The sequence below is a fragment of the Pholcus phalangioides genome, unplaced genomic scaffold (assembly GCF_987345545.1).
Source record: "Pholcus phalangioides strain wild (caught in Gottingen) unplaced genomic scaffold, Ppha-v1.0 ptg000004l_1, whole genome shotgun sequence".
Taxonomy (NCBI): domain Eukaryota; kingdom Metazoa; phylum Arthropoda; class Arachnida; order Araneae; family Pholcidae; genus Pholcus; species Pholcus phalangioides.
The window spans coordinates 17,992,609-18,014,576 of NW_028301597.1; the positions used below are offsets into that span (position 1 = coordinate 17,992,609).

The window sequence follows — 21,968 nt, forward strand, 5'->3', positions numbered from 1 at the left end:
GGTGATTCCATAATGTCGCATTTTACTACTATACCGCACATGCACTTCATCCATATTCCTTTGCAGAACTTCTAACGAAGTGATACATGTTGGAATGTGCGTGTACGTGTAGTGAACCCGACGTAAAGTTTTGTTTCTACGTAATGCTTTTTATGCGTAGTGCTGCCATCTGCCATCCACCATCAATTTTTCAAATTATGAGTGACGTGAAATGATTGAATAATTGTATCGTTGTGTAGGCCTTTTGCTCTCTTTGGCAAGACTTTTTAACGGGAGATCGGCTCTCAAACAGACCCGATTAACAGGCTATTTACATTCATTATTTCTAGTGACAATAGTAATTAGCTATATTCTCAGCATATACTGCTTTTCCGAACACAAATTTCTTATAATCTTTGTTAAGGGCCATTCAAGTATTCCGTAAGCAGATTTTTAGCCACTTTTGACCCCCTGCCCCCCCTGTCAGCAAAATTTCGCCAGCAGCTTAGAATATTTCATATCTTCAAAAAGGGTGCTTGATGACGTAAAAAACCTTCAAACCCCCCCCCCCCCTGTCATCAAAAGTCAGCAAATTCGGAACCCCCCCCCCTCGATGCTGACGTAATACTTGAATGACCCCTTATAGATTTTTTTTTTTTGTCAGTTAGATGGGCAAATTTGCCTATTGTGGCCTCTGTATTTGTAGCTGAATGAATATTTTGTGTTCTGCTCACTGTAACGAAACGTTTTTGAGTAGTGCATGCCTACTCACAAAGGCACCTCGAAACTTCAAACGACAAGGCTAAGACTAATAATTCCAAAGGGTCAAAAATGTGTCATTGAATGGTGGGGTTCATATTGTGCCGTTGAATGAGGAAGTTCCACTCTCGGACACGATGATTAATATGTTGAAAACAGATGCATTTTATCTCTTAATTCCAACATAGCAGTTTGGTGACATTCGGCGTTGGGTGTATGTGCGCATTAATCCATCTTGGTAAAATCCATGGCCCCCACATCCTGAAGCGGGGCCCCTAGGCTGGGATCTTTCGCAGGCCCCCGGTCAGACTTTTCATGGGCCCCTTCTGTAGTTAATTTATAGCGTGAAAAAGAAAAAAATTATGAGAACTGTCCCGGGCCCCAGGGCCAGAGCCTTGTCGCCCCCCCCCCCTTGTGGGGGCCATGGTACCATCACGTGCTTACCCATTACGGATGTTTAGTACTATCCATGCAACTGACTTTTGGCACTCTTTCCATCTCATTAATAAAACTCCTTGAAGTTTACCAGTCCATTTTTTACCATATTACTCCCGGAGGAGACAAATCTGCTATGAGCCCCTGATGAGGCTAATGACGATGTAGCGGACCATTATGTTGACCCTCGAACAGAAGTTGACCACCCCTGAGATAAGGTATCCAAATAACGTGTCAAAGTCATTCATGCTGCAAGGGGTTGTATTGTTGTTGAAATAAAATAACTTTTTATACGGACACCTTGTCCTCAAAAACCCAATTAGAAAATTGTCCTGTTTCTCTTGAGGCCAATAAAAAATTTCGTGTTTCTAAATGCGATATTCACTAAGATATTTGAATTGAAAAGGTGGAAGAAAAGTTGGGAAAGAACAGCAAAAACAAACGGGCGACGCTCTTTTCCCCGTTTATGCTATTCTTTCCCAGCTTTTCTCCGATTGTTTTGGTTCAAATGTGTCGGCGAATATTGCACTTCGAAACGTTTAACTCCTTTTTGGCCTCAAGAGAGTGTATATTAGTGTAGTCCGTACCACGTCATTTTGTAGTAGTTCTGAGTGCTCAAGTGGGGAGGGTACCAGCACGATATTAGGTGGGTGTACCAGTTTTTCTAGCACTTCCGTGTATGATCTTCATTATCTTCACTAACTTACTGCTTCTTGTTTGCTACAAAACTAGTGGCGAAACTCCATTTATCAAATCTGTTTTCATCTTTAAAAGTCTTTTTCTTCCCCCCCCCCCCGATTTCATAGGGGGGGGGGAAGTGTCATCTCTGGAATTGATTATAATTATAACTTTTCAGTAATGCCACTGCAAATGCGTTTTTTCCCCCTCGCCAATATCCGGTGATTACGTCAAATGTTACTTTTTCGATTGCGCCACACACAGGAACAAAAATTAGAAAAAATCCGTTATCCCTCCCCCCGATATAGTAATACTAAATGGAACCTTCATGCCTTCAGGACAGGCTGATGAAAGAACTTTGATGGAAAAAAAAAATAAATGGAAAATTATTGAGACGAAACTTCTTCAATTGGTAGCGAGCGATTCGCCAATACACAATAGATTGTTTCTACTCTTTATTTCTCTCAATACTTGAAACAATTCGGGTTCGGAAATCCCTGTAACTAATTACAATGTCAGGATGTCATTAGCCGCTGAAGATTTGTTACGGACCTTTTTTTTTTATTCCCTATTTTCTTATCGAAAGGTTCTAATTACTTATAATTACGAATCATTAACTGTTCCACGTTGCAGTAGTTCTGAGGATTCCGAACACTTCCTTCGGGAAAAGGGTTTTCTCTTTCTTCATTGTCTACACAACTTTACAACCATTTGATTTGTTCCCATATAATTCAACGTAAACTCTTTTACAGTATCCACGAAACGAAAGTAGTTATCATTACTCCATTTTAGTCTAAGAGAAAAAGGTTTTGACGTTTCATTAGAAGAGAGAGCACTTACGTTAACGTTTAGCAGAAAATCAAGATTGTGCAATGATGAATAAAATGGCTATCGGGGGGTTTTTCTTTTTTTTTGGCATTTCCCTCGACTCAACCGTTACTCTCAAAATCCATGAAAGAATGGAAATGCAAAAATTAATGTAACATTCTCTCGGCGATTCAGAAACTTATCTTAAACCGTTAGGGTGTGAACATGGTGCGTCCGTGAAAGACAATTTTCAGATTATGGAAACCCGAGTCGTCTCCGATTGGTTAAAAACATAAATTTCAAGTTAAAAAAAAAAGTTGGAATTAGGGTTTTTTACCAATCGGAGACGAGACGCGGGTTTCCAGAATCTGAACTAAGGACGCGCTATGTTCACACCCTTATAATAAATACATCTTCAGATTCGTATGAATATATACCCACATGCTCAAAAATAGGGGTGCATAGCTGACATCTTGCACCGCAATTTACTGGCGAACCGTTGATAAGAGGCATATTTACAAGTAGATAAAGTATCTAAAAAACGTGTAGACCTAATAAGTCATTCATATTGTGAAAGGATTGTATAGTTATTAAAATTAAAAAAAAACTTTTTATACGGACACCCTGTGCTCAAAAACCCATTTAGAAAGTTGCGGCCCTGTCTCTCCTGAGACCAACAAAAGAAATTCCACATTACCAAGTGAATTGGGCCTCATTCGCTGATATATTTCAATTCAAAAATGGAGAAAAACTGGGGAAAAAACAGTATAAGATAAATTTTCTTCCCAATTTATGCTGTTTTCCCATTATTTATTTTAATAACTATACAATCCCTCGCAACATGAATTACTTGTCTGAGTTCTACTCGTTATTTAGATAATTTTTCAATTTGGAAGTATGCCTCTAGAATCTACGGTTAGCCAGTAAATATATTAATTATATAAAAATAAAAATACATTGTTGTGTTATTAAAAGAACTTTTCTAATAGTGTAATTGCGGCCTTAGAGATATTCTAATGAAGTTTGACTCTATTTTTATCAATTTTACCAACGAGATACATACAGGGTGTCCCAAAAATTCGTAAATAGTTTAAAAATTCATAAAAGTCAAAGGAAATATTATGCATATTGGAATGCGGATTGCGAAAAAAAGTGATTCTCACGAAGCGGGATTTTTTTTCAGAAAAAAAACTAATTCAAATTTTTATCGATAGGAGGGCACTGCATTAGAGAAAGCAAATCACTGGACGTATGAAAATGAAAGTCTTATAACATTTAGGGTGTAGGATTACAGCTCATTTCTCTGAATTATCCTGTTATTGGCGCTTATATAAGGTTTTCATTGTAATGTTGAGATTGATGTATAAAGCACTATTGGTGAAGCTTTTTCTCAGCCATCGTCACCGACTTCACGAACGTTTCGGACACAGAAAAGATTGACGAAAGGTTCAGGTTTCTGATATTTGCTTTCTTACAGTGCCCTCTATGAACAAAAACTTGAAATACCAAAACAAAAAAAAAACCCTATTGTGAGAATAACTTTTCCCAAACCAAATTAAAAGTTTCCAATTCCTTTAAACTACTCATGACCCTGTAATGGTATGTGTCGTGATCTATTTCATTAATATAAATGATAACATATTAAAGTTGATGTTATATTGATGTTGATGTGATTTAAGATTCTTGTCTTTCTGCTTCTGTGTCAATCTAGATTTATTCGTAATCAGCTAACAAGCTAACGTCTATGTGTGTGTCTTTATCATGTGTAATTAAATGTAATGAATTCTCAAAAGAAATATCACCGTCTTCCACTACGAATTACATTTCAATACCTTCATTGATGAAACGATGTTCCTCACTGAATGTAGGATCAGCTGAGATGGCCTTTCCATCATGTTTATGCCGATTCGAAAACATTAGTGTGCTAGGCACTTAGACTGTAATTGGGCATGATAGAAAATACTTTAACTATCCCAACATTTCTCCGTTTCTGAATTCAAATATCTCAGTGAATATTGCAGTTATAACTATGGAATTTTTTTTTTGCATTGGGAGGGACAGGACAACAACTTTCTCTGAATTTTTAAGCACGGTATCCTTACGAAAAGTTGAATTTTTTTTTTTTCTGCACAACTCCTTCCAATATGAATGGTGCCTCTGAATTCTACACATTATTCAGATACTTTTTCAGATTAGAAGTATGCCTCTGGTATCAACGGTTCGCCAGTGAAATGCGGTGCGTGCTGGCACCCTGTACGTACTATTTCCTGTAAGTGCTAATGCGGCCTTTATCTCATCAACCATCCGCCGTAATAAAAAAAATGCTCAAAAGGCATTCAAAAATTACCCTGTACCGATTTTGAGAGTCAAAATAAAGTGTAAGAAAATAAAAAATCTAAATTTTCATACGGTCCCCTTGTTCTTTAATTTCAGGTTAGAAAGTTGTTGCCCTGTCTCTCCTGAGGCCAACAAAACAAAATTCCATGTTTACAAGTGCGATATTCGCTGAGATATTCGAATTCAAAAGTCGGAGGAAAGCTGGGAAAGGAGTGTTGTCCCTTATTTTTTTTCTGTTCTTTCATTACTTTTCTCCGATTTTTGAATTCAAATATCTCAGCGACTATTACACTTAGAAACATTGAATTTTTTCTGTTGGCCTCAGGAGATGCAAGCATTTCTTATTGGAAGTTAGAGAACAGTGGGACCGTATAAAAATTTAGATTTTTTTTATTTTGTCACACACACACTGTATTCTCACTCTGAAAACTGGTACAGGATAATTTTTGAACGCGTTTTGAGCATATTTTAAATTGAAATCATTCCTCTACGACGGGTGGTTGATGAGATGAAGGCCGCATTAGCACTTATAGGACACCCTGTATAACTCATATGCCACCACCTAAAATATTACGATGAATTCAGTATTTACACATTTCAAGAATAAAAAAGTATCGGAGGAATAAAAAAAAGTAACTTAATAGTCTATTAAATTCCATAATTCGTATTTCTTGAAGATTTTCATAAAGGATGCATATATTAAACTTTTAAAAATTGCACAAAATGTGTGACTGTAGCTCATTTCTCTTTTAGATTGGTGGAATTGTGGTGTTTGCAGTCGGAATATGGACGTTAGCGGACCGATCTTTTATGGAAAGGCTTCTCGGCAGCGATCTATACGTTAGCTCGGCGTCCATACTCATAGCAACTGGTATCATCGTTACCATTATTTCATTCTTGGGGTTCCTCGGTGCCATCAAAGAAATAAAATGTATGCTGCTCACGGTGAGTTTTTTTTTTTCCGTCTTGACTATTGACAAAATTTTCTTAAAGTACGTGCCCATTTTTTCGAATTTTCTAAAAACCAGAAATGGCTTCCCCATCACGTAATTAACCCAGCTAATACAGTACTTAAAATTTTGGTACTGCTTTACTCGAAAATTATTTGCTCTCCTTTCAAGTTGCCACGCGGCAGATAAAACGAACCACAAACTACATAAGAAGCAACTTCCCGATGTCTTTGCGCATTTTTAGCTGTCAGTAAGACATTTATGTTAGTGATTCTTAAATAGGTGTCCGCGGACTCAGAGGCTTCAGGGAGCTCTGTGAGCTTGAATGAGAAAACATTGTTTTCACCTTTTTATGTGCTGAATGTTATTCTGCGTAGGAATCCTTGGCTTTCATCTTTTCGGCAAAGGGGGTGTCTTCCGTCTCATTGCCACCAAGTCCGTTGTAACACAAAAGTTGAATAACAAAAGAATCAATATTATATGTCCATCGTAAGGGCAGGCAACCACATTAGCCTAGCGATCTGTTTTACGACTTTTTCCGCTCATCTAATATAAACTCATTTATGATGCGAACCTATAATTTAGTTTATCATTTACTGTTGCCAAAACGTATGGTATTATAGCCAATCTATTAGCCCTCAAAAATGCGTAGCTTTGCATTATGCGCAAAGGGTTCTCTAACCCTTTAAGCAGTTTTTAAAATTTTCCTGATCCGGATTATAACTTCCACATTGGAAATAAAAGCGTGTCAAGAACCCAAGATTCGGGTCGACGGAAATAAAGCAGATCAAGTTTGACGAGATGCGTCGGGATTGCCGCTGTAAGGGTTAAACATTCATTACTGCAGCCAGTTTGAAGATAAAAATTCAAAATCGCCTTTGCACATAAGTTGAGGTCATGCATGGGCGAATCTAGAGCTTGCTGTTGGGGAGGGCGGGGGGGGGGGGAACGCGTATGATTTTACAAATTGCTAAAAGTTATTCGCTATGAATAGGGTAGCCGTATGCCCCGCATTTTCGGGACGGTTCCTTTTTTTTCTGGTCGTCCCGACTTCTGAATTGCAAAAGACATTTTCAAAGTTGATTTTTCCCATTTTTAAGCTAAGAAAAATTCCCTTTTTCAAGTGTGGGTGTGGTGTTTTTTTTATACAGCATAAACACGATACGTTTCTAAAGGGATTGATTGAGTTATTTCGCTTGAAAGGAAAGTGATCATCCCCCATAGTTCCACGCCTCTCTCAGGTCATATATTTTCAATTTTCTGGTAGATGTCCCAATTAGTGCAACTCCTCTTTGTTGGAGAGCACGTGTGGCTGTGATTTCTCTAATTTGTCAAAATGTTTTGTTTGTATTTCTTACCTTGAAGTTTGAAATTCGAATTTTTTTCTCGCAATAGTTTGACTAACAAAGAGAGGTAGTTATATATTAGGAAAGTAATATATTACTTCAATACATTTATTTTACGTGCGATGCGATTCTTGAGGCTCTGTATGTCTTTAAAACAATGTATAAGCAGTAAAATTCGAGATAGATATTTTTAAATGATTTTTTCGGCTTCCAGTACGTGTCATTAACTATGAAAAAAAATTATCTCGAAAAAAATAGTTGAGAATTCGAGTTAAATACAACTGCAAATATATCTCCACAACTGATGCTCTCCTACATTTTTATAGAAAGGATTTCCAAAAGAAAATTGTCAGGAAAAATGATTTTGCGATCGATCCGCCGATCTCTGGTCCTGAGCGATTGCTTGAGTTAGCAATGAGTGTTATTCAGTGAAGAGGTCCTTTTGGGTTCTATAGTGACAGAAACATTCATACCAAAACCGAGATTTGATTCCAGAGCTGCATAGCCAAAGATTAGCACACTCTCTCCATCGGACTATCAGTCTGGAAAACATTTTTCAGAGAAGTTATTTGGATTTTAGCTTTTTCTATTTAAAGAACTCGCTGGACGTTTGTTGTTCACAAAATCAATCAATTACCTTATTAAAGCACTTGATCTGATATGGCAATTAATGAAAATTCTATATTATCATTTGGTAGGTTTGAGGAAGTTACATTAAATACGGGGTAAGTCTCTGTTGTATCATGTTTAAAACCAGTTCCATTGATGTAACGAATGAGGTTTTTTCTGAACGAAAGAGATTGAAACTAATAATTCGGGTGTCCTAATCAAGCTGATCAACAAGATTGAAAATAAATCTTTGAGCTATAAATGCGTATATTCATTAATAGAAGACTGGAGATGCTAAATGCTTATAAACTTCGAATAGAGGTTCCATAAATACTTGAAGAAAATGCGGCTCTTCATCATACTTTGCGTAAGGAGCCAATGATTCGTGTTTGAGAATGGACGGTGAGGTAGGAGGGTAAATGAAGTTTTGCGGGGTTCATTCCGAACCATTTAATTGCTTAAAGACGGAATCATTAAAGTTGCTGTGGCAGATCCTCTGGAGGAATAAAATAGGGGGGAAGAAGCATATTCGCGTGCCTTGCCATCGTTTGTAGAAGGAAGAAGTGCTTTGATGGGATCCGCGAAAATACTTTCCTTGATGGCTCTTATCCTCATCATTATTCATGAAATTGGTTTTTTATTTCTTGAGAGAAAAGTAAAAAATTTCTTTGGCCCCCGAAAATCTGTATGGAAAATGTCAGGGATCATATTCCGAACTTCGACGTCGATCGTTTAAAAGCGATTAGGAAACATTTCTATAGAGACCAGCTTCTGCTGCGACTCTTTCTTAAGTATATGCATTATTACGAGAACTGGGGTTCTACTTGCATCAGTTTCGTTATTAGCATTGCTACTACTACTACTACTTTACTAAACGGCATGTGTATTTCAAGTACAAAGCAATATCATCAGTTTTTTTTTAAACTCTTTGCAGGATATAAAATGCGCGTGAATGTGACTTTCTAATGTGAAAGAAAATTAATTTATGTGTGGCCACCTGGCAGTCCAGCAGTTAGCGCACCAACCTTCGCATGTACAGGTGTTCGAACAGTAGTGTGTGTGCAATGAAAAATCATTCGTAACATTTGAGTGCATACAGTGTGAATGAGAAGTCCTGGGCACACATTTTAAAAATTAATAAGCTAGAGCCCCGAAGTTCAGGCAAAATGTCATAAATACTTTTTTTGCCTATTTTCAAACTTTTTTTGGAAAATGCATTTTTCGAATTTTTCAAACATTTAAATTCCTAGTAATAATTCTTATCAGATAGCCCTATTTAACCTCTTTACGATTATGGGCTTAATATTACATCCAAAAACCAGTGGAATAAATTCAAACAAGTTCTGTGTTTTCTTTCCACTCTTCCCTCCCCCCCCCCCATAGTCACGAAGCTTTATAGTAACCCTGTCTAAGGAAGTTGCTTTTTCTTTCCCTCCTTTATTTCTACACTCTTGTTAATAATTTTTTTCACACATATAATGTATCTTTTTACTATATACATATGTAAGAGTGAAATGTAACACGTAGGGTTACAGTGAAAAGAGGATTCTAAAAAAACTCTTATCTACTTTATCTATTATACTTTTTTCTTTTATATTTTTTTCCGCGTGCGGTTCGGTTAGGACAAAGTTACCAAATTTATAACCAATTCGTTAAATAGAGGTAATCCAAATTTCTTGCCAAACGCTTGTACGTGAAGTGGTTAATCGAAAATAGGAATTGATGCCTGGGGGGGGGGGTAGACATGATACAAATCTTGATTACTGCCAGAATTAGAAATGACTAAGACTTTTCGTCTTTGCCATACATATTTCACCATACTATCAAATTCACAGAGATTATTGGAGAAAATTTTAATTTTAAAAACTTGATTATATATAATTATTCACTTATTATTGTTCCTTAATTAGAGCTAACATTATCCTGCATGTTAGTTAACTTACGTATCTAATTGAATGAAATCACCTCAGAAATAAGCTTGAAGGATCACAATAACATATTTTTGGCTTGATAGTATCAGCTTAGCCAATAATGCAATTATTATAAACAAATACGCGAAACATAGATGGAGTGAATTTTTTAGCCATGTTTTTTAGTCATTTTTCGAACCCTTTAATTGGCAAGCAATGAAATATCCAGTGAAGAAAATTTTTGAGGAGTTACATATTAAGCAAATGGGGGAGGTATTCTAAATGCTATTAATGCTGTTATAGTACAAGACAAAAAAATATTGTCAATATTTAAAACCATATTGCACTTCCAGGAACGCTGTATTTGTGACCGTGCAAGTTATGTAGAGTGTCAGGCTGTATTCGTGATTCACGTAGAATTTGATAGTATAAAAATGTCACTTATTGTTTGGCAATTTTTCTATCGTTTTTTAAGAATGCACATCAATATGTCTCTTCCACACATGGTATTTATCTCCTAAATACAGGTCGAAAATCGGTCTTGCTTGGCTTGTCAACCAATAAGAGACATGAGTGCCTTTTAGCCATTCTGCCGGTAATTATAAGAACTCCGTATAAAAATCGAATGTTTAGAAGTTGCTTAGAAACATCAATGCCGAAACGAGCTCAAAATATAAAATGTCTCCCTCTATTTGAAAAATAGAAACTCTTATTGATTTTTAGAGTAATAAGGCCAAAAGTAAAGGGTAAATATCTTAGAAAGGTAGACGGTCCCCCCCCCCTCCCCCCCCCCCCAGCTCAATACTGAAGGTGGTTTCCAGGAGGAACCGGATTCTGGTCCCGGCTGAGACCAAACGATTTTTCCTTTCCGAGTTCAGCATAATATCTAGAAAATTCGTTTCGGTTAATATCTTAGATTTTACTCATTTTTCTTTTTTTACACTAATTATAAATGCTTTTTAGTGCTTATTTTAAGCAATTTTCAGCGTCTTTTTGCCTGCCTATTTTTACAATTTCCGATCTTTATTAATAAAAAATCAACCAATTGTCATAAAAAAAGGTGCGTGGTTTCCACTAAAATAATATTTTCATGGCTTTTTTTAAAAAAAAAATAGTTTAAATTTCACTCACAGGTTTCACTATAAAACGAAAAACTCGACATAACACATAAAATGCAGCATTATTAATGTTCATGGTAATTTGCGTTGCATATTTCATCCGTTTAAATATAGAACGAGCTAAAAAGGGCACTCATATTAAAGTGTGACAGTGCATAATTAATGTTTGCGTTACATAAAACTATTTGTGTTGCATTTTACATGTTACATAGTTTCATAGTTTTTCGTTTTATATAAGGTGCCACCTGTGTGTGTGTGTGAGAGTGGAATTCGAACTTTTTTTCAGATGTGAAAATTCGAATAAAAACTGTATGCTATATATATGACAAGAGTTATAGTACAAAACCGCACCTTTTCATGTAAATTAGTTGATTTGTTATTAATTTTCATAACTTGTCGAGGACTTTGCGTCTACCTTGTATATTTTCAACTAAAAAAGAACTTCTCTATAAAATAAGGTGAGGGTTTTTGTTTTGGGAGCAGTACTCATTAAATCACGTTAGTACGTTTAGGTATGGTGTCTAGACAGGAAGGCGGACTCATCATCGTCCATCTTTGAACAATAAAATGGTTTTGCCGCTCCAAGTGAAGTCACGTTTAATTGTTGAAGAAGGGTGCACTCACCCCTGGGGTTGCGGGAGAGCATTTTGGGGGGTGCGAGATGGAAAAAAATCACATGTTGACCGATTATTCAGAAAATTAAAATGAATATAAAAATTGAATTTTTCAATTCTTAAAAAAAGTATGAATCATACCAATATTATGACGCCTTGTCTGTCGGAGAAAGGTATCATACGGATTTTGCGTTATAAAAATTTAATTTTCGATTACGGTAGTAGTTTTTTTCCATTTCGGTTGAGGAAAAAATATCATTATTTACTCAGACTATTTCGTGGTTTGTTTACATTGGTATCTTGCGTTATTAGCTTAGATTTGATACTGCCGTTAACACATGACTCAGGAAAAACGGCAAAAAAGGTTCAGTCAAGTGTCAAAGAAACATTAATTTATAGTAGTTGCGGTTGGCATCAATAATATTCAATAAATTTGTTCTTCCAAGCATTAGGAAGTATTAAATTTTTTTAGTTTCGTTTTTGAATTAATTTAAAAGTAAAGTCAAAATTAAATATTAGCCATATCCGAAAAGAGCATTGAATAAGTAAAAAAATATGTAGAAATTATTTAATGGATAATTAATGTAATCAATTACAGAAACTATTTTCTAACAGGTAAAAACTCATCCTAGGGGCTGCGGGAAGGAAAAAGGGTGAAACCACTAGTCTATATCGATAATACTGACGTCACACTTGCACTCAAAGAGGGCGGATGGGAGAGCTTCAAGGATCCCCTTCTATGTTAATGGACGCATCAGTCTAGTTCAGCGGCTGTTGTTTTCCACAGACCCTTTGTGGTAGTAAGACGCAGGCCACGGACCTCTTCACAGAATAATATTCTGCACATAACAATAGAAAACACAATAAGTTAATTATCTCATCCAATCCTCTCCAAGGACCACTGGTTAAAAGTCACTCTAGCCCATATAGCAAAGACAAAACTTTCACGATTAAAGGACGTGAAATGAATCGGAATATCTGAATAATACGCGATCGCGTATTATTCAGAGATTCCGATGGTGCTTTGTTCAGTCGAAACCTGATTTAACGAATTGTTTTGAAGTATCTGTGTGTATACAGGGTGATTCAGAAATGATGGGGAAAAGCTTTAAAAGATGATAGCACACACCAATACAAACAATTGTCATCAAAGAATGCATGGTCTAACTAACATGAAACGCAAATGCGCTAGCGCGTTTCGAAACGGCAGTTCCGCAAACGTTAAAAGGGCATTCCTGTTGAAATTTGCCAGGAAAAAAGAACACCATCCCCCATGCAAATGTAACCTGGGGAAGAAGAAACCGTATGCAAATCTGCGTAACAGCGAATAAAAGGCGTGGATGCCAGCCCTGTGAAGTTATTCCAGCGTGCAACCGTTCTAACAGTTGTAATGTAGGAGATAATAGCGCACTTTAGTAGTACCGAAAAAGCGGACATGCAAATTGAAGTACCACAGAGGCAACACGAATGTTCGGTGAGCATTTTTCCCACAGGTGGTTGCCCAATCCGAAAACATTTGCACACTTGCATCGGCAGCTGTGTGAAACGGGATCAATTCTTGCTTCCCGGTCTGATGCAGGTTGTACAAGGACTGCCAGAGCAATAAGTGTGGAAGACGAGATTTCCTCAGGTTACATTTGCATGCATGGTGTTCCTTTTCTCCCGATAAATTTCAACAGGAATGCCGTTTTAACGTTTATGGAGCGGCCGTTTGCGTTTCATGTTAAACCACGCATTTTTTGATACAGAAATGATAACAATTGTTTGTATTAGTGTGTACTATCATCTCTTAAATTTTTTCCCATCTTGTCTGAATACCCCTATATACGTATGTGCTCATGTCAGCCCCGAATCAATGATTCTCCAAGAGATTTCTAGGGAACAAAAATATTTAGTCCCATCTGATTCGGGATATCGGGGGTTCGGCGGAATATGTGCAGATATTTGAATATTTATTGAATATATAAAAGATCTTCCAGAGGTACCTACTATGTCCATAAGGGCAATGGCGATGTGGTCTGTGTGCTTCCAACTTCCAAAATGAATTTCTCCTGAGTTTGTCATAACACCACGTTTCAAAATTTATTTTTGATTATTTAATTGGCGTACAAGTGTGTGATTTTTCAGTGAAAATTCTTAGGTTCGGCCTTTTTTTAAATTCCCATGATAAAATTTTTTTTTTTAATTTTCATGCATAGATGTCTCATGGATCATGAAAACAGTGATAAATATACAGGGTTTGCACAAATGAATGACATGATTTTAAAAGTTTTTATTTTCGCAACTATTAATAATATAATCTGTGATACATAAAAATGAAAACATTTGACGAATTTTTTTAGCATCGCTCAATAGATGGCAGTCATTGCGTAGAACGTAGTGGCTAAAATTGACTGAACCCTTTTTTTCTTTTTTTTCAGTTACAAATTTCTAAATGCACGTTGTGCAGAAGTAACTGAAACAACCCTTGCATATCCTCATACACCAAAACTTTTTCTATCATTTTTTTCGCAGTTTTTAATTTCAGACACTGCTATGGAAGCTATGAGCGTTGTTTAAAAAAAACTGAAGATTTTCCTTTATTTTTATGTATCACATTATGTATCACACAGATTATATTACGTGTAACATTTTTATGAAAATATGAATTTTTAAAATCGTGTCATTCATTTGTGTAAACCCTGTATATTACCACAGAGTACACATTTTGATGTGCAAAATCTTTGTTGCTCGAGCCACGTATAAACGATAATTTAATTCAGTTCAATAAATTTGTCAATACAGATCGCGGTATTCTTCATTGTTTGAGTGATTCGTGTTTTCATTTATACAATGTCAGCCACACCATCCTAACGTGAAATTTTGATATGTTTTGTTTTTTTTTCAATGAAGTTCTTCATAATTACTGGCATTTTACAACGCTTCGTACCGATATATATGGCTATTGCTCGATTTTATATTAGTTTTTAAAAATGTGTAATGTGACTTTTGAACCACCCTGTATGTTTTTAGGAATATAGTAGAATGAAAATCGAAAGATATAGAATTGCAAATAATTTGATATATTGTTTACGTCTATCGTCCAATTTTTCTAATTAAGAAACAAATTTGTCTGTCTGAAAAAATATTCTGTAATTCGTATCATACGTTTGAGCGAAACCATTGCATTGTAGCCAAATTCACTCGAGGAACTTGAGCATTTCTATTCTCTCTAAATTGAAATTTTACAATTTTTTTTCTTCTTCCAGTGAGATTTAGAGGCATTTTCAATTTGATATCGCGTTACAGAAGAGAGATTCACAATTTAATATTCCCAGTAGAAACTCATTCCGATTGAGACTTTCCACGATATTGAAATTTTATCCAATTTCAAATACGTCAACTTATTTCTCGTTTTACAAAAGATAATTATTTTCCTGTTTTTCTTTACCGTTCCAATTTAATTTATTTGTTATCGTTGTAGTTTTTCATAATCTTGTTCATGATCTTCATCACGATGCTGGTTGGAGGAATCCTTGGATATGTTTTCCGGAATGAGGTAAATCAGATTAAATTTGTATATATCTTATGTTTCCAACATCTTATATAAACCACCTCTTTTTTAAATATTTTATATATTTGGAAGCCGTTCTGTATTAATGCTTCAATTTTTTTCAAAAAGGTTGATGACAGGATGTACACAGAAATGCTGATGACCATTAAGATCTATCAAAATGATTCCGCCGTTACTGAAGCATGGGATGCAGTACAGAGTCATGTGAGTACATCGATTTATTTTATAATAATTCTTTTGTTTTTGAATCTTTTGCAGAAATTCTATTCAATTATGCTTCCTCTAATGAAATGTCCAAGAAGTAAACACTGTAATCTCTTGTTTGAGACTTCAGATTCTTCTGTTTTTGCTTGTGCCTTTTTACTTATGTCGGTGATTCCCAAACGGTGAGTCGTACCACAGCCGAATCCTGTTCCCCTGCGGGGAATCGAACCCACGTCCTTTCACTTTCCGGGTGAACGCCCTAGACCACTAGATTACAGAGGCACCGAATCTCTCAATCTTTCCTTGGAGCAGTTGAATTTTCTCCTTCCAGAATATATCTTCGCAACAGCCAGTTGTTAAAAACTTTCGTTTGGTAGCGGAGAGTGACGTCATCCTTGCACAAGAACAGATTGGTTCGGACGGCATTTTTCCGTCCGAATGAAACCGGTGTGTGTGAAAGAGCCCCGAGAGCTCACTGAAGTTCCCGGCTTAAGGTACCCATTCCAGAATGCGTTGGCCATAAAAAATTTCCAATTTTTAAATGTTTCTTGGGGAAGGTTTGAAGGATAAGGCCGGTCATCCACTAACTGTGTGATGGCTCGGTCCGTATCCAATCGGACTTTTAACCGAAAAGCCATCACCGATCATCCATCGGCAGCGACTTGAAGCGGTAAACCAGTCTCCCGCAGTTGTCTGTCTTCACAAGACCGATCCCATTGCACAGAAAGTAAGAGAACTTCATCCACCGCAAACGAACTTGAGAGAGCGAAATCAGCAGACGAGCTAGGAATCGCGATGATTCCGCTCAGATTAGCAATATGTGCTACTCGTATTATCTGCGCATGCGCAGGAAGTTGGTTTTCTGTGGTTCCCAACTTCGGGGTGCGAATACGAGCTAATCTTCCCGTTAAAAAGTCTCGCCACAGAGAGCAACAGCCCCACAACCAGGTCCGTTATTTGGGAAGTCAGGGAGACCGTTGCCCCCTGGCTTTTGAAAATACAATAAACATGGTGTGTGTATATACACAAATACATTGAGTACATGTTCTTTGCTTCCCCCCCCCCGGAAAAAGTTGAAATGACGGCCCAGCCTACAACGCTACAAATGTTCAATCACTACACTTCACTCACAATTCGAAACAGATGGCAGCACAAATTTTACGCACAACACCATGTACGCACTTAGACTGTTAGATACATACTCATTGGCATACTCAAAGGGACGTTTTAGGGTTCTAAACCCCCCCCCCCCCCCGAGCCAAGATTATAGTGTTATTTTGCAGGGAAAAAAAGTAAATCTCCCTCAGAAGACAAAAAAATCTGAAAACCCCCCTCGAGAAAGTTCTGCGTACGCCTATGCACACATTCACAATACCTGCACAATTCAATCGGGAGTAAATTGTCCATGGTGATAGATCGGATTTGTGTTCAGTTTGAAAGAAAGTATGGTTGTTTACTTTTTCCGCGGCATCGCTGCATTTTTTTTTTCTTCCCCTTTGGGTCTCTCCCTACTTGCCCGCATTAGCATGAAAACTCGACTTTGATAATTGTCGTTCATGAGTTGTGATGGTAAATAGTAATAGATTAAATATAATTATTTACAACAAGAACCCCTTCTTCAAGTTTGTTCCAGATGTCTCATTAAGTGTGGACTAGATAAATTTTCTCAAATTTTAGTTTTATCAATATTTTCTCAAGATTATTTAACTAAACACACTCGTCTGTATGGAGTGCAGTCGCAAATTCAGTACCGTGTAAAGCTCGCTTTCAGTGGACGACGTCGGACGCCCTTTGTCACCGGACTCACTGTTTCCGCTGATGTTAGCTTGCCGCATGATGTAGCTTGCAATGGATGACCGGCCTAATAAGAGTAAGGCCGGTCGTCCAATAGAACTACCACGAGCGAAAGCAAGTCACGGAACAAGTCGCTTGATGTGCGGGACAGCTATAGTAGTCCTGCGCTTACACGCGACTTGGTTTTACTCGTAGTAACTCCCAGTGAGCGACCGGCCTAAAAATTTGTAAATGACATTTTTTTTTGGATTGGAATTTTTCTTTGTTTCGGAATGTGAAAATGTTTAAGCTCTGCAAGCAATACAAAAATTTCTTACCGCGGGTAGCCTACGAGGTATACAGAAAATTGCGGCATTAATTTTCGCCTCCCGCGATTGTAACGATGACGATTGTCTATGAAATATTTTTCATTTTTGCATGTGCTGAGAAATAGTTTATTTTATTTTTTTCTTATAGAAATAAAATGATTTAATGGCATTCTTTCTTTTTTTTGTGAATTTTTCTCGTTTGTGCGTAGTTTGAGTGCTGTGGCATGTCCATCGATAAGACGCCCGGTTACGAGGTATGGTCGAAAAGAAATCCGAATTTCAGCGGCGAATACAAAATACCTGCGACATGTTGTAAGACCAAAGATCTCGGATTGCGAGACAGGTGTCAGAGGCAGCCGACTGAGAACAACGCTTATCTCGAGGTAAGGAAAGAAAGGGTAAACGTTTATCTTTACCATTTTCGTGACGGTTGACGACATTTTCAAACATGCCGAAATTCTGGGGAAAAACCCAGAGGCAGACTAAGAGCGATAATCTTAGGAGAGGAAAAAATAAATAAATTTGATCACAAACTCTTTCATCAATGTGTTTTACACGTTTGCTATCTGTCGAAAATGAAGCTGTTTGAAATTTTAAAGCATTCAACATTGCCTTCAGTATCCGGAACAACAAAAATATGTTTTTTACGGGTGCGTATTCAAAGATGTGTGGGTTGAAATCGTGTTACGCGAGGTCAGTGACCAAAGAAATAGTTCAAATAATTTACGAGCTAATTTTGTTACACTTATATGAAAGTAATCGAACAAATTTCAACGATGTCATTACTAATCTGTCAAGTCAATCTGAAATCAAGACTCCTGGATTTCTACTCCATCCCCACGACTCCCGAAATTTAAATCTCTCGAATTTACCCGGAAAAGTCTGTTGCCTGTGTTTTTTTACTTTGTCACAATAACGTTACATGCGAGAAGTAAATTGTCAACATTGCACGAAATCACAAAGAAATTTTTCAATTTCGGCTACGAAGAGAGAATTCGCCGAATTCAGTCGGATCGGCATGCGCTCTGGACGATTATGCGTTCAATTTTAGAAATCACCGCCACTTGCGCCCGAGTGGCGTGGCAGTAAGATGCTCGTCTACCACCGTGAAGGTTGCAGTTACGGTCCGGGTTCGAATCCGTGAGAGGATATAGTTAAAGATATTTTCCTTAACGAGCTTTTGAGGCGACCACCGATAGACAGCGCCTTCATTTCCAACCCATCTCATTAATAGCAGTAAATAGCGATATGGCCAGAGTTGGTGCTTAGTGAAGTAGTCGGCACCAGTGTTATCCAAAAAAATAATTTTGAAGAAATTAAAAGGGGTATTTTTGAAAAAGTTTGTTTTTTTGTCAGCGAGAAATAACTGTTTGAAAACTTTAAAATTTGGAGGAACAAAATTGAATTTTGATGCCTTAATCACACATCTAGATGCATACTGGCAGACACTGCTAGTCACGATGTCCATTTTTTTTTTTCTATGAAATGAAGAAAAAATCCTGCGATTTTATTTTCATTAAGGAAAAAAATCCCTAATTTGTTTTTAAAAAATACTTTTTATATATGGTTTTTGGATCATATCGTGAAAATCTTAATTCTCACCCTCTAAAGTTGGCAACTATTTTATTAGCTTCAAAGCATTTTACTACAGCACCTTTGCAATGATACTTTTTAGATAGCTTCATCTCGGACTGGATTTACCTGTATTTTTTTCAATAACAATCTATAATTATAGTTTTAAACAGTTAAAATATTATTTATTTATATTATTTATTTATATATTATTTTTCTTCTATTTCCAGGGCTGTTATGAGAAAATGAAGGAATTCGTTTTAAGACACGCAAAAATTGTTGGTGGTATTGGTGTTGGCATTGCATGCCTCCTGGTAGGATAAAATATATTTATGCATACATCTCCTCTGATTCAATTTAAATAATTATAAGCTTCAACACGTTTTGCTAAAGCGGAAACTGCACTCGTGTCTAGCCATGCCCAATATGTTCCATTGGCAATGGTCGCCAAATGTTGAAGGCTGGTAGAAGCCAACAAAAAATACCTTCCAGCCTCCACCCCAAGTCGAAGTAGCCTTCCTTCCCGATCTTCCAATCTGTTTCTGGTGGCATTCTTTGACCAATGTGTGGCCAGAGTATCCTAAGAGTGTTCTGGAGGCAAATATTCACCAAGGAACATCTGCCCAGTGTAGCCAGCCTACGCAGCTGGTGCTTCATTGCAGTAGGGGGAAGCAAATGTTTTTGAATGACTATTGGGACAGGCTAGACAAGAGTGTGGTCCATGGAGACTCAGTCAAAGCTAACAGTTGGTCAAGACCATAGACAATAAAAGCAGTTGGTTTTCAAACACGCTTGTGAATGGCCATGATTGTTGTTGTCAGAAGGATATTTTAGTCTTTTATTTATACAGTATAATGTTCAGTATTATATGTATTTATACAGTATTATATGTTCATAAATAATAATATACTGTATAAATAAAAAACATTCGACAATCGCTGCCATTCACAAGCGCATTCAAAAACCAACTGCTTCTGTTGTTGATGGTCTTGACCAAAGCTGAGTACTCTTTAACCAGCTTTGGTCTTGATGAACTAGGGGCTTTGAGTCCCCACAGGTTGAAGCAGTAATTTTTTGAAGAAATTCTAAAGATTGATACAATTTTTTTCTTTTTTCATTGGGCAAAGAAAACCTTTAAAACCTTTTCTCTTGCAGGTTATTGGAATGGCATTATCTTGCACTCTGTTCTGGTTAATCAAGTAGAAGATAGAAACAAACATCGATTAAAAACACAAAGAAAAAAAATAAAAGGGGTGTTGATCACCTTTTCTTTTTTTTTAATTTTCTACAGCTGGTCCGAGACAAATCTAAGAAAGTCTTTCCTCACAGAAAAATCAAAGCACCAACACCAGCATCAATTCAAATCTCAATTCCGCTTCAATTCGCACCACCTTTTGATGATTTCAATTAAAATCTCATCTCCTCCTAATTAAATGGAAGTGCCTTTTCTACTACCATTCAGTATTTCTAAAATAATTAACCGGCCAACTTTGCTTCTGGATGTCAGTTTCACCGTGAGCATTAAAAAGATATTTCCTGATAACACTTTTCGTTCTTTCATCTCAACCGCATCAATATACAATGGCCATGGAAATATGGTTTGAGTCCGCGATGAAACTTGTGCAACTTTTTTGTTTTTGAACAGCAAGGTGCAGACTTTTCTTATAGCACTGAATAACTGTGACTGTACATGAGTAAATATTTGGTGTGTATTATTTATGTTGTGTGTGTTTTTTGTGTAGACAATTATGAGTATTTAAAAAAATTAAATACCTGTTCGAAAAAAAAATTAGATGATTTTGAACTGATAGTTTGTATATTATACACCAAACACATATATATATATATATATTTACTCTCCGGAAAAACAAATGCTCAGTTTTGCCAATTTTATTAAAAAATAATTATTATCTATATACACTTCCTCACCGAGCCAGCTGTGGATTCACAAAAAGAATAAGCACATTAATTTTCCCGAGCCATTGCATGCATTTGTAGTTCCGGAGAGAGAAATTGTTAATTTAAATAGATATATTATATGAAATGTTTCCCCCAATTGGATGTTGAAAGTTTTCGAGCTTTTTTAGATGTTATAGGCTTAAACATTGTTAGAGCAGAAATGTTAAAAAAATTCTAAAGCTTGGACACAAATACAAATGTTGGTTATATATATACATTATATATAAGGAAAAAACTGACCTTTCCAACAACTCTAGCACATTTTAGAGGTTTGTTTGATTTTTGATTCACCATTGTGAAATGTTCTTGTTCCTTAAGGAAATGTGTGTTTTGCTGTGATTTATTATTTTCTTTAAATGTTCTATTGGTTTTCATTTGCATGACTGCTTGTAAATCTTTTATCGTAGCTTTTTTTTTTTAAATTACAAAAGAAAACAATTCATGGAATGCATGTTTTTGTTTACACACTGCCAGTATGTGTAAATTGTCGTACATATCAGTTAAAATTATGTAAAAAAATTATTTGAATGGTAACTATGTGCATTATAACTGTTGTAGAATTTTGATTTTCATATCTTGTATTTATTGTGCATTAAAATAAATTTCACAGCACTAGAATAGATGGAAATCTTTGTTTCAAGGCATTACTGAAAATTTTGATAATTTAAAGATACAACAGCTTTACAAAAATTAAACCATAAAAAAAAAACTTGTATTCTTGCTTTAATCGCCTTTCACATATGATTTAATTCTAGTTATAGCTTATACTTGAAAATTTCTGTTAGGACTGATGAAATTACAATATGTTCGCAAAAATCTAACGTTTCTCCTGGGGCTGTTTCCCTTCCCCCCCCCCCCCGGAGAAATTTGAAATGATGTTCCTGCATTTCTCTCTTCCAGACTGAGGCAATTGACAATGTAGACTTATATAATAATTGTTATGGTGGACGTATTTCATAGGAACTTGGTATATGCAATGATCTCTCACTTATGCATCGGCAGAAGGGGGCAAAAAAAAGATGAATAAGGCATATAA

The 21,968-nt window shown here is 36.4% G+C and overlaps 1 protein-coding gene across 4 annotated transcripts in view; it reads left to right on the forward strand.

Moving 5' to 3' along the window:
* The window catches only part of LOC149086631 (CD151 antigen-like), a 138,995-nt gene extending 117,445 nt beyond the window's left edge, over nt 1–21,550 (forward strand). For all 4 annotated transcript variants that reach the window (XM_089231027.1, XM_089231026.1, XM_089231028.1 and 1 more), the window contains 6 exons: nt 5,749–5,940; nt 15,006–15,080; nt 15,204–15,299; nt 17,611–17,784; nt 19,204–19,287; nt 20,129–21,550. In XM_089231027.1, the coding sequence (XP_089087153.1) occupies nt 5,749–5,940; nt 15,006–15,080; nt 15,204–15,299; nt 17,611–17,784; nt 19,204–19,287; nt 20,129–20,176 (669 nt within the window). In that variant the 3' untranslated portion in view covers nt 20,177–21,550. The remainder of the gene's footprint in view (nt 1–5,748; nt 5,941–15,005; nt 15,081–15,203; nt 15,300–17,610; nt 17,785–19,203; nt 19,288–20,128) is intronic.
* Nucleotides 21,551–21,968: the final 418 nt, after the last annotated feature.